Source organism: Chiloscyllium plagiosum, unplaced genomic scaffold (genome assembly GCF_037043375.1).
Source record: "Chiloscyllium plagiosum isolate Xiang-an unplaced genomic scaffold, Cpla_swu_hap1 HiC_scaffold_50, whole genome shotgun sequence".
Lineage (NCBI taxonomy): Eukaryota > Metazoa > Chordata > Chondrichthyes > Orectolobiformes > Hemiscylliidae > Chiloscyllium > Chiloscyllium plagiosum.
The window spans coordinates 53,955,913-53,969,594 of NW_028270188.1; the positions used below are offsets into that span (position 1 = coordinate 53,955,913).

General features: G+C 47.4%; 1 protein-coding gene across 1 annotated transcript in view; it reads right to left on the bottom strand.

Annotated features, from left to right (window-relative positions):
- LOC122544709 (aryl hydrocarbon receptor nuclear translocator-like) overlaps positions 1–12,335 on the bottom strand; it is a 38,911-nt gene extending 26,576 nt beyond the window's left edge. The window contains exons 1-7 of the mRNA XM_087985043.1: positions 12,196–12,335; positions 9,874–9,924; positions 9,417–9,461; positions 7,945–8,158; positions 6,384–6,597; positions 4,856–4,958; positions 1,531–1,596 (exon numbers count right to left, since the gene is read on the bottom strand). Of these exons, the coding sequence (XP_087841169.1) occupies positions 1,531–1,596; positions 4,856–4,958; positions 6,384–6,597; positions 7,945–8,158; positions 9,417–9,461; positions 9,874–9,924; positions 12,196–12,311 (809 nt within the window). The 5' untranslated portion in view covers positions 12,312–12,335. The remainder of the gene's footprint in view (positions 1–1,530; positions 1,597–4,855; positions 4,959–6,383; positions 6,598–7,944; positions 8,159–9,416; positions 9,462–9,873; positions 9,925–12,195) is intronic.
- Between the last annotated feature and the right edge of the window lie 1,347 nt (positions 12,336–13,682).

Consider the following 13,682-nt stretch of genomic DNA (forward strand, 5'->3'; position numbering starts at 1 on the left):
GGAACGGCATACCCAGGTATCTACACCCTTGCCCTTTTACGGCATTGGAAGTCATGGGTTTGGGATGTCTGAAAGGACCCCTTGCGAGTTGCCACAGTGCGTCTTGTGGATGGTACACACTGCTGCTGATTGAGCACCGGTGATGGCAGGAGCAGATGTTAAAAGGTGGCAGATGGGATGTTGTTCAAGTGGGTTGTCTTTCTTACGAACTCAAGTCACTTTTAACAAGGGGATAAAAGACGCAAAGCACCAAGGTTTATGTCGAGTGGAAGTAGTAACAATAAAACTTGGAAGAATACGTGGAAAGCTGGCTAGCAAAACCCCCAAACCTGACAGTGCTAACCTTAAAAGATGGGGCTGGAAATGTTTATTAGAATCACAAATTCTATAGGTTCCTGTGAATTACAAAACTACAAATAAGGCAACTTGGCTAAAGAAAGGAGGGAGACAGCAAGCAGGAAATTCTAGGTCAGTTGGTTTAAAGTGTGGAAAGTTGCTGGAATCCATTTTTAAGGAAACACTAGCTAGGATACTTAGATGGTCACAAGATATCCAGGCAGACGCCAACGTGGTGTAGTGAAAAGGAAAATATATTGTTTGATCAATCAGGGTTCTTTTGAAGATTGGGAGAAAGTGAGAACTGCAGATGCTGGAAATCAGAGTCGAGTGTGGGATGCTAGAAAAGCATAGCAGGCCAGGCAGCAACTGAGGAGCAGGAGAATCGACGTTTTGGGCCAGAACACTTAGTCAGGATCGGATGATGAAGGGCTTCTGCCCGAAACGTCGATTCTTCTGCTCCTCGGATGCTGCCTGGCCTGCTGTGCTTTTCCAGCGTCCCACACTCTTGCTACTTTTGAACATTGAACTAGCTGAGTAGATAAAGGGGCAATCAGTAGATGGCGTATATTAGGGTTCACAAAAGGTATTTAATGAGGCACCATGTAAAAAGATTACTGCTCAAGCCGAGACTTTGTGGTGCTGGGCCTGATGTACTACAGCAGACAGAGGACTGGCTAACAAAGGTGGATACAAGTGGGCCGTTTCCACGATTGTAAGCCTAGCTGGTAGGAATGCCACAGGATCGAGTGCTGGGACTCGTAGCAATTTAGGCCTTGTAATCATGCCCATAATCACATCAGACATAATCTAGCTCAACAGCAGAACAGGTATGATGGGTCAAGAGGCCTCCTCCGTCTCCTGTGCTTCTTGATTCTCAGAGGTTCTGCTCAACGCATCTTTACTCTGAGTTTGGCCAGACTTTGGGGAACTGAACAATTCTGCACAAGACTAATTAAATCATTCCAATCAGGAATTGGGAAGCAATCTGGAAAGCGCGAGGAGGATGGGGAACTCCCTCCCACCCATGGGAGGTGAGGCATTGAAAAGCGGGGAGCTGGATAAACACGAGGGAGAAAGGAACAGAAGGATATGGTGATGGGGTGAGATGAAGTGGGGGGTAAAAGGGGCAGGAGGATTGCACGGCGTAGAAGCACGGGCACGGAGCACAGGGGGCCAAATCTGCCGGATCACCTGTATCTGTTCCTCAGGAAGCTGAGTCTGCTCATGGATGCCGGATCCTCTGTCGCATTCCCACACCTTGGAAACAGCAAATTGTTAGAATTCAAACTCGGGAGGCACCTGGAAAAGTTGCCAGAAAAGCTCAATTCTACTTGCTCATCAGCTCTCTCAATCTTTCCCCAACCAGAACTGTAGAATCGCAATATATTGCCTTCCACAACCTCAAGACTCCTCAAATCACTTTAAGGGCCTGTGGCGGAACGATGGCTTTAAGGGGTGTATTTTGTTCTGGGTTGTGTTTTGAAGAGAGGTTTTAAGGCAGAGATGCTGAGCTGTCTACTCAGAGCCAGTAGAGTAAACAGTTTGAAAGGCCTTGGAGTTTTTTTTAGGAAGCTGGAACAATAGAAGCAGCCTGAATGGGTGGGACAAGCTCCCACAGAACCAGAGTTTTTAGTTTTTCAGCCGTAGATATTACTGGGTCTCGAAACTGGGCGGAAGCTACAGTACATCTCTCCATTACTCAATTTTCGCTTGATGTTTTTCCTACTGCTGCTAGGATTGCATGCGAGACAATCTTTTTGACTTTAATTTGCCACTTGCCAAGTGTTTATTTGTGAGAATGTTACTACGTTGGAACAGTTAATTAATAGTGGCTACTGTTTAGTAGTTAAATAACCTATTATTTGGTTAAGCTTTCCAAGAGAGTTGTTATTCTAATTTCTCTCTTTTGTTGTATTTTAACTATGGTGTATGAATCAAGTGTGTGTTTACTTCAAGTATTGTAGTTTGACCAATCGAATTGCATTCAGAATGCAACTTATTTTCAAGGTAAGCACATCTTCTGAATATATTTTGGAAGTGGTTTGGACTGGTCCATAACACACCATATAAACGCTTGGTGAAAAAAGATGGCCACTGCTGTAATGGCAGATACATGGTAGCCAGCCAAATTACGCACAGCAAGCTCCCACTAACAGCCACTTGGGGTCAAAATCAAACAACCCATCAACAGCATTACCAGCGTACAAGTCAAGCCCAAGAAAGTCAGGGTCAAAAATGCCAATTTACTTGTGAAGATACATTACATTCAGAAAGATAAATATTACTTCAGAATATCATTTAGTGGACATATATCCATACCTTTGACTTACATGGAAAAAAAATCCAAAATTGTTCAAAGTTTGCATGTCATAAGCCCACTAGAAAATGTTATCAAAACTCAGTAGTCTTGAAAAAAGGTTCTACATATATCTCCAGAGAAGGGAAATCAGCTAACCATAACTGATCCATAAAGTCACTCCACAGAAGGGAATTCAGCTTGCTATAACTGATCCAGAAGGCCACCCTATAGCCAACAGCCCGTGCGTAAAGAGACTTTGGCTATGGACAAACATTTGAACAATCAAAGAATAACCTTTCTCCTAAAGTTAACTGCTACCTGGTCACCGTACTTTTAAGACGATATTTAGTTTTGTATTTTCTCACCCCTAGACACGGATGTCAGTCAGTTTTTTCAAGAGAAGAGTTTCATATATTCATACAGTTTATACCCTTTGCATGTTTACTTCAGTAAGATGCCATTGTAATGAACTGGTTCTTTATTTGCAAATTTAAAAAAAACTAACTGACTTGTCTCTGGCACGGAGTCGTACCTCCCTTCTCAAATGCAACCCTTATGACGGTCAGTGGAGGAGTGGAATATATAAGGGAATATGCAAACCCCTCGTAACTCAGACATAACATTTGTTATTGACCAGACCAGACCCCCTCAAAATATTCTCACAAAGATAGCCCAGACCTTGATATTTTCTTCTTTTAAAAGGGAAATGTGAAGTGCCTGTTCCCGAAGTGATGTGACTGGTCAAATTGCTCAGAAGTTAAGCAAAACGCAATTTATTTCAGCACCATATTTAAAATACAACCAAAGAAAGAGGAACTTAGAATAACTTAATTATTGGAAAACAACTGAATAATAGATACAGTACCTATTAGGAATTAACTGTTCCAATACAGTAACATTCCATCAACACAGCCCATAGACAAATCTATTCTTCTCAGTTTGACTTTGTGCCAGCAGTAGACAGAAACCCCATCTGTAACTGGGAGGAGCAGTGATAGCTGCGACCTCCAGCTCACAACAGCAACGGCTTAAAGCGGAATCTAAAATTTTAAAAATAATCTCGAGATCCTGGCACCCAGCCAGGCTGCTTCTATTGTTCCAACTTAAAGGAAAAAACCCCAAGGCCTCACAAGCTGTTTACTCTCGCGGTCTTGGTAGACGGCTCGACCTACAACCTCCCCAATAAAAAAAAATGAACAAAGTAACCTCTTAAAGCCACAGCATCATCACATACAGCACCTGCATTTCTTGTCAGCCTAGTCACATCCAGCCGTTCCCAAAGCATTCACACAGATCAAGAAATAAGGAGTGACTGGAAGACTACATAGAGTCATAGAGATGTACAGCATGGAAACAGACCCTTCGGTCCAACCCATCCATGATGACCAGATATCCCAACCCAATCGAGTCCCACCTGCCAGCACCCGGCCCATGGGGTGGCACGGTGGCTAGCACTGCTGCCTCACAGCGCCAGAGACCTGGGTTCAATTCCTGACTCAGGCGACTGACTGTGTGGAGTTTGCACATTCTCCCCGAGTCTGCGTGGGTTTCCTCCGGGTGCTCCGGTTTCCTCCCACAGTCCAAAGATGTGCAGGTCAGGTGAATTGACCATGCTAAATTGCCCCGTAGTGTTAGGTAAGGGGTAAATGTAGGGGAATGGGTGGGTTGTGCTTCGGCGGGTCGGTGTGGACTTGTTGGGCCGAAGGGCCTGTTTCCACACTGTAAGTAATCTAATCTAATCTAATCCCTCCAAACCCTTCCTATTCATATACCCATCCAAATGCCTCTTCAATGTTGCAATTGTACCAGCTCCACCACTTCCTCTGGCAGCTCATTCCATACACATACCACCCTCTGTGTGAAAAAGTTGCCCCTTAGGTCTCTTTTATATCTTTCCCTTCTCACCCTAAACCTATGCCCTCTAGTTCTGGACTCCCCAACCCCAGGGGAAAGACTTTGCCCATTTACCCCCTCCATGCCACTCAATTGTGTAAACCTGTGTAAGGTCACCCCTCAGCCTCCGACGCTCCAGGGAAAACAGCCTCAGTTTGTTCAGCCTCTCCCTGTAGCTCAAACCCTCCAACCCTGGCAACATCCTTGTAAATCTTTTCTGAACCCTTTCAAGATTCACAACATCACTTGCAATGGCAAGGCAGTGAAACCACGTTATACATTTAGAAGGGGCACTTAGGGGTCAAACACATCGATTTAAATCACCTCACTCTGCAGATGAAAGACCTCCGCGAACCCATGCACATTCTCATCGAGGACTGCTGTCCTTCTTTCTTCACAGTGCCGGTCTTCAGGTCCAAGATCCGACCTAGTCCAAATAGGAAAAGGAATGGAACTTAACGTGATTTGAACCTCACTCTCCCCTCAGGACACAGCTTATCTAAATCTCTGCTACCCCCCCACCACCAACCAGTATCCAAATTCCAATCAATCCCATTCAACCTTTGAGTTGGCTGTCCCCCATTCCACAATTCTAATCCTCATTTTCAAATCCCTCCATTCACCCCCCTCCAAATCCCCCTCGGTACCATCACCCCATTATGTCCTGCAGTCCTCACCGCCATCTCCTCCAATCACAGTTCAACCCACGGAGAGGGGTGGGGGGTCAATGCTGGACCAACATTTGGTCATGGTAACTGACCACTCCGTATAAATCGCAGACTCTCTACAGTTTGGAAAGCAGGCCATTCAGCCCATCAAGTCCACATGAACCCTCCAAAGAGCCAGACCCCCTCCCCCCACCCTTATCCCTGTAATCCTGCTTTTCCCATAGCCAATCCACCCTGACCTGCACATCCCTGGGCATGACGGGACAATTTAGCATGGCCAATCCACCTTAACCTACACATCCCTGGGCACTATGGGACAATTTAGCATGGAGAAAGTGAGGTCTGCAGATGCTGGAGATCAAAGTTGAAACTTTATTGCTGGAACAGCACAGCAGGTCAGGCAGCATCCAGGGAACAGGAGATTCGACGTTTCGGGCACAGGCCCTTCTTCCTGAAGAAGGGCCTGTGCCCGAAACGTCGAATCTCCTGTTCCCTGGATGCTGCCTGACCTGCTGTGCTGTTCCAGCAATAAAGTTTCAACGACAATTTAGCATGGCCAATCCACCCTAACCTGCACAGCCCTGGACACTATGGGACAATTTAGCATGGCCAATCCACCTTAACCTACACATCCCTGGGCACTACGGGACAATTTAGCATGGCCAATCCACCCTAACCTGCACAGCCCTGGACACTATGGGACAATTTAGCATGGCCAATCCACCCTAACCTACACATCCCTGGGCACTATGGGACAATTTAGCATGGCCAATCCACCCTAACCTGCACATCCCTGGGCACTACGGGACAATTTAGCATGGCCAATCCACCCTAACCTGCACAGCCCTGGACACTATGGGACAATTTAGCATGGCCAATCCACCTTAACCTACACATCCCTGGGCACTACGGGACAATTTAGCATGGCCAATCCACCTGACCTGCACATCCCTGGGCACTACGGGACAATTTACCATGGCCAATCCTGACCCGCACACCTTTGGACTGTGGAAGGAAACCGGAGCACCCGGAGGAAACCCACGCAGACACGGGGGTTAATGGGCAAACTCCAAACAGATAGTCAACCGTACCAATGTCCGTGGCGCTGAGAGACAACAGTGCTAACCACTGCTGTCGATGCTGACAAACCCCACCCAAATTCAAACCCAAGCAGCCTCCTTTACCTGTCATGGCATTCTCAGAGGTGGAGAGCTGCTCCCGCAGCTTGTCCACGTCATCCGGATGGACCTGGTCATACAGGGTGCTGCCGAACCACTCGGACTGCGGCTGGTTGAGGACTGGAGTGACAGAGTCAGACACGTAGATTATTTTGCCCGTCTCGCAGGCCACCACAAAGAGGAAGCCGTCCGCTGCTTCCAGGATCAAGTGCTTCAGCTCCTTGGGTCACGAGAAACAAAATACCATCAACTTCACTGGCCTCCACAACATCCCTCCCCACTACCTCGTGGATTCAACTCCCACTCCAGGCGATACGGACGAGAGCAGCACTGCTGCTGTTTGTAAGCTTACCTGGCCTGGTGTCAGCCAGGGCTCTGGGTGGCGCGCTCACCTCTCAGTCAACACCTAGCCCAGAAAACAATATCAAAGCAGACAACTCGCAGGGTCAGCGCCTGGAACGTTAGCACAGAGGGAGCAAAGCCGTTGAAACACTGGTGTCCGAGAGAGCAGTTTGAAGGCTGGAGCGAGTAACTCATCGCCTGACCACCCCCACCCCAAAGCCTGTCCATCGTCAACAAGGCACAAGTCAGGAGTGTAATAGAGCGCTCTGGACTCGCCTGGACGAGTCCGGCTCCAACATTCCAGACCATCCAAAACAACACAACCTGTCTGAAGGGCGTCACATCTACTCACACTTGCAGCTAGCGTGTACCATTTCCACGATAAAAGAGACCATCGAAACCACCTTCTAAAGCTGTAATATCTACCAGCTAAAAGGATGAGTGGAACAAACATGTGGGAATATCAAGTCCCCTCCGAGCCACACCAACCTGACTTGGAAATATATTTGGCCGTCCCTTCAGTGTCACTGGATCACCCATCCTAGTCAGCAAGGCTCGCCTTGCATAGAATACCTGCAGTGTGTAAGCAGTCCATTCAACCCATCGAGTCCACACCGGCCAAGTGCTGGAAAATAGGACTAGATTAGGTTCAGGTATCTGATCAGCATGGACGAGTTGGGCTGAAGACTCTATGACCCTCCGAACAGCATCTCATCCAAACAGCTCTCTATCCTATCCTGGTTAAACCCAAATTTTCTATGGCTAACCCACCTCGCCTGCACATCCCTGGATACTAATGGGCAATTTAGGACGGCCAATCCACTCTGAACTGCACATCTGTGGACAGCGGGTGGAAACCCGCACAGGCACGGGCGAGAGTGTTTGCAAGCTCCACACAGAAAATGGCCCGTGGGTGAAACTGAACCCAGGCCCCTGGCACTGAGAGGCACGACTGAGCCACCATGCCACCCCAAGAAAGATTGCATCGCAGCCTTCTGTTCGACCGAAGCTAATACTCCACATGAACCCAGTGTCAAATTCCAAGCCAGCTGATTGATGCGGCGAGTTTATGGAGTTGCTCGGTCTCTCAGCTCTCATCCAAAAACCCCAAGACCCTGCTATCGATTATGCTCAAACACCTTCACACACATCGCCAGTTTCACGTAAATCATTGCAGCAACAACAACAACAACGTTACGTTTTGTCAGCCCCCAAGCCCCCTCACCTGGTCGGTCAGAAAGGATGGCTTGTACGTTCCGTCAGCCGAGGTGTTGCCCGTGCCCCGCAGTGACTTCATGTGAGACACGGCCATGCGGAGGATGGTCAGCTTGTCCGGCTTGCGGGCCAGGGCGCTGCAGGTCGGCACCATGTCTGACAGCTCCGTGATGTACGCCGTCATCTTGTTCCGGCGACGCCGCTCGATCTCGCTGTGGTTCTCTCTGGGGTGGGGGGGCAGGGGAGGAGGAACAATGAGCTTCCGCCATAAACAAAAGGAAAGGCATGTGCTCACATGGGAAAGCAGACGACCCCATGCTTCCTCGTTGCCTTGGGACACCTCAAAGCGCAGGGCCAAAGAGACTTGGTGACTGCTACAACTGAGACAAGACCGTTTGCACACAGTGCAATCCCAAGCACATCCACACTCAACTTGCATTCCCTTCAGCGGCACCGCCTGAAGGATCCTCACTGAACCCCAGGCAGTGAGGTGAACTTTCCCCGGCCTGGATTTTACTCCTAACGTAGAGTAGCCCCAAGCAACATCTAAAGAGCCATTTCCTTTCCATTTGGTTTCCCCACAGCCACTGACTGGGAATGAGGGACACCGTGCAGCTAAGTTCCAGCACCGTGGAGTCCAATGCAGCTAAATGTGAGGTGATTCACTTTGGCAAGAATAACAGGAAGGCAGAGTACTCGGTCAATGGAAGGATTCTTGGTAGTGTGAATGTGCAGAGGGATCTTGGAGTCCATGTACATAGATCACTGAAAGTTGCCACCCAGGTTGATAGTGCTGTTAAGAAGGCATAAGGTTTCATTGGTAGAGGGATTGAGTTCCAGAGCCGCAATATCATGCTGCAACAAAACACTGGTGCGGCCACACTTGAATATTGTGTACATGTTCTGGTCACCCCATTACAGGAAGGATGTGGAAGCATTGGAAAAGGTGCAGAGGAGATTTACCAGGATGTTGCCTGGTTTGGAGAGAAGCTCTTATGAGGAAAGGCTGAGAGACTTGGGTCTGTTCTCATTGGAAAGAAGGCAGCTAAGAGGGGATTTGATAGAGACATACAAGATGGTCAGAGGATTAGATAGAGTAGACAGTGAAAGTCTTTTCCCTAGGATGATGACATCAGCTTGTACAAAGAGGCGTAACTACAAATTGAGGGGTGATCGATTTAAGGCAGATGTCAGTGGCAGGTTCTTCACTCAGAGAGTGGTAAGGGCGTGGAATGCCCTGCCCGCCCGCCAATGTAGGTAACTCAGCCACATTAGGGAGATTTAAACCATCCTTGGATAAGCAAACAGTTAATGGTGGGATAGTGTAGGGGGATGAGCTCAGAATAGCTCACAGGTTGGCGCAACATCAATGGCCAAAGGGCCTGTTCCGCGCTGTACTGTTCAATGTTCTGGGTTCTATGCCCTCTCTCTCAATGCCACAAGGAATGCTTCAAACCAACTGCATGTTTAGAATATTGTTACCTGGCAAATCTCTCTTTGTCATTGGGCCCTTGGTCTTCATCACACCTAGACAGAAAAGATTAAGGGTTAATGCTCCACACACACACTATGGTGGAGATTCACAGAACGCAGTACGATGGAAGTCTGTCCCCCCCGACCAACCAATCCAATCTGCAACCCAATAGTCTCCCTTAACGCATGTTAGGGACATTTGAACATTGTACTCCACCCCCAACATTAGGTACATGTAAATTATTTTACCAATGGGAACTCGGAAGAGCGGGGCTAACGCACAGAATAGGGTGGTGTGGTGAGGGACAGAACGGGCATAATATGAGGGGGATAAAGGGAAAGGAAAGGTACGAGAGGGATGGTACTGGGGAAGGTGGAACAGCAGAGGATGGGGATGGGGATAAATTTCATCACGCTTGACCGCAGCTCCTCAAAGGCTAAAATGAGAAAACAGAGCCACACAAACCTTGGGAATTTGCTGCTGCCCTCCCCGTCATCGTCGTCCTCAAAGTCAAGTCTAGAAAGAGGTGAAGTACAAACAATTGGTAAAAGGAAGATTGCACCCACCACACCAATGCACTGAACAATAGTCTCTGCAAAGAGGACCACGATGTACAACACAAGAACCCCTTGCTAGCATCAATAGGGAAGCTGGAGAGAACAGAGAAGGGTAAGACGAGATTCAGACAGACAAAATTTAAAATCTACAGTCTAACGGCTTGTTGAGCAAAGAATTCCACAGGTCAGCCCACCAGACAGGAAAACCATTTCAACTAACTCTGCCGGGGAGCTAACCTCATTTCCACCTTCAATCTTTCATGGCACCTGTTACAAACTCAACAAGGAACAACCAACCAATCACAAGTTGCACCCCTACGACCTATCTGAATTTTGAAAATATCCAACCCATCTCAGATTTCTCAATAAACATCGAAATTAAGTTTTTTTCCTGTAAAATAAGATGGGCTTCAATGCAAACTTTTGCTGGAGTACACAATGTTTCCAAAGTCTGGCAACACTGTACAACCATTCTTTCACTTGTATACATGAGGTGACTTCAGAACTGTCACCCCCAATCCCCTCGATTAGATTCCAGTCTGTAACTCCCTCCCGGGTATCTGTTATTCTGTATATAACCCACCCCGAACCTCTCGATTAGTTTCCAGTCTGTAACTCCCTCCCGGGTATCTGTTATTCTGTATATAACCCACCCCGAACCCCTCGATTAGATTCCAGTCTGTAACTCCCTTCCGGGTATCTGTTATTCTGTATATAACCCACCCCGAACCCCTCGATTAGATTCCAGTCTGTAACTCCCTCCCGGGAATCTGTTATTCTGTATATAACCCACCCCGAACACCTCGATTAGATTCCAGTCTGTAACTCCCTCCCGAGGTATCTGTTATTCTGTATATAACCCACCCCGAACCCCTCGATTAGATTCCAGTCTGTAACTCCCTCCCGGGAATCTGTTATTCTGTATATAACCCACCCCGAACACCTCGATTAGATTCCAGTCTGTAACTCCCTCCCGGGGTATCTGTTATTCTGTATATAACCCACCCCGAACCCCTCGATTAGATTCCAGTCTGTAACTCCCTCCCGGGTATCTGTTATTCTGTATATAACCCACCCCGAACCCCTCGATTAGATTCCAGTCTGTAACTCCCTCCCGGGGTATCTGTTATTCTGTATATAACCCACCCCGAACCCCTCGATTAGATTCCAGTCTGTAACTCCCTCCCGGGGTATCTGTTATTCTGTATATAACCCACCCCGAACCCCTCGATTAGATTCCAGTCTGTAACTCCCTCCCGGGTATCTGTTATTCTGTATATAACCCACCCCGAACCCCTCGATTAGATTCCAGTCTGTAACTCCCTCCCGGGGTATCTGTTATTCTGTATATAACCCACCCCGAACCCCTCGATTAGATTCCAGTCTGTAACTCCCTCCCGGGGTATCTGTTATTCTGTATATAACCCACCCCGAACCCCTCGATTAGATTCCAGTCTGTAATCCCTCCCGGGTATCTGTTATTCTGTATATAACCCACCCCGAACCCCTCGATTAGATTCCAGGCTGTAACTCCCTCCCGGGTATCTGTTATTCTGTATATAACCCACCCCGAACCCCTCGATTAGATTCCAGTCTGTAACTCCCTCCCGGGTGTCTGTTATTCTGTATATAACCCACCCCGAACACCTCGATTAGATTCCAGTCTGTAACACCCTCCCGGGTATCTGTTATTCTGTATATAACCCACCCAGAACACCTCGAATAGATTCCAGTCTGTAACACCCTCCCAGGTATCTGTTTTTCTATATATAACCCACCCCGAACCCCTCGATTAGATTCCAGTCTGTAACTCCCTCCCGAGTATCTGTTATTCGGTATATAACCCACCCAGAACACCTCGATTAGATTCCGGTCTGTAACACCCTCCCAGGTATCTGTTTTTCTGTATATAACCCAGCCCGAACCTCTCGATTAGATTCCAGTCTGTAACTCCCTCCTGGGTATCTGTTATTCTGTATATAACCCACCCCGAACCCCTCGATTAGATTCCAGTCTGTAACTCCCTCCCGGGGATCTGTTATTCTGTATATAACCCACCCCGAACCCCTCGATTAGATTCCAGTCTGTAACTCATTCTCAGGCATCTGTTATTCTGTACATAAACCCTGCCCCAAACATCTCGATTAGATTCCAATCTGTAACTTATGCCCAGATACCTGTATATATGTGCTCCCGCTCCTAATCTAGTGACACATCTAAACATCCTTACCCTGGATGTCTTTTCGGTGCCCGGGACACTATGCCCCCACTGGACTGTGGCTGCGTCCCTGCTCCAGCTCTCCCAGTCACCGGTACGCCCAGCGGTCCTCCGATGTCGGACGCCATTTCTGCAAGCGATCCATAATTCTATTAGTTTTAAAATCATTATTCAAAAGGACAGAACTAATCGAAAAAAGATAAAATTGGAGAAAGGTCAATTTTGACAGTATTACACAGGAACTTTCAAACTGATTGGGGAAGCTATCCATGGGTAAAGGGATGGTTCAAAGATGGCGGCCTTTAAAAATGAGATCAGAGACAGTATGTTAGTGTGAAGGGCAAGGCTGGTGGTTGTAGAGAATGCTGGATAACTGGAGAAATTAAGGCTCTGAGCTGAAAAATGTGTTGCTGGAAAAGCGCAGCAGGTCAAGCAGCATCCAAGGAGCAGGAGAATCGACGTTTCGGGCATAAGCCCTTCTTCAGGAAGCTTATGCCCGAAACGTCGATTCTCCTGCTCTTTGGATGCTGCTTGACCTGCTGCGCTTTTCCAGCAACACATTTTTCAGCTCTGATCTCCAGCATCTGCAGCCCTCACTTTCTCCAAATTAAGGCTCTGGTCAAGAAAAAGGAGCAGACATATCAAATACAGAAAACGGGGATCAAGTCAATCCCTACATGAGTGTAGGGCATTAGGAGTACAGAGGAACCCCGATTATTCAAGGGCATGGGCGGAGAGTATTTTGTCCGGTTAATCGAAGGCCGAATAACAGTTTAGCCAAGCATCGGGACCTTCTGATCTTGCCGGATAATCCAAAATCCAGATAATTGAGATTCCTCTGTATACTTAAGAGGGAAATCAGGAGGGCAAAATTGGGACATGAGATAGCTTTAGCAAATAGAGTTAAAGAAGAATCCAAAGAGATTCTACAAGTACATTAAGGGCAAAAGAGTAACTAAGGAGAGAATTGGGCCTTTTAAAGATCAACGTGGCCATCTATGTATGGAACCACAGGAGATGGGTGAGCTACTAAACAAATATTTAGTCAGTATTTACCATGGAGAAGGACATGAAAGCAAGCGAGCTTGGGTAAATAAATAGGAATGGCCTGAAAATAATTCATTACAGAAGAGGCGGAGCTGGATATCTTAAAACACAAAAGGTAGATAAATCCCTGGGAACTGATCAGGTATTTCCCAGAACTTTGTGGGAAACTAGACAAGTGATTACTTGGCCCGCTGCTGAGATATTTGTATAACCAAGGGCAATGGGTGAGGTGCCAGAAGACTGGAGGTTGGGCTAATGTGGCACCATTATTTAAAACGATTACGGAAAAGCCAGGGAACTAAAGACCAGTGAGCCTGACATTAGTGGGAAATAACGTGTTGGATGGGATTTGGAGGGACAAGATTTACAGGCATTTGGAAAGGCGAGGACTATTTAAGGACCAACACGGCTTTCTGCGTGGGATATTGTCTCACTAACGTTTCTGAAGAAGT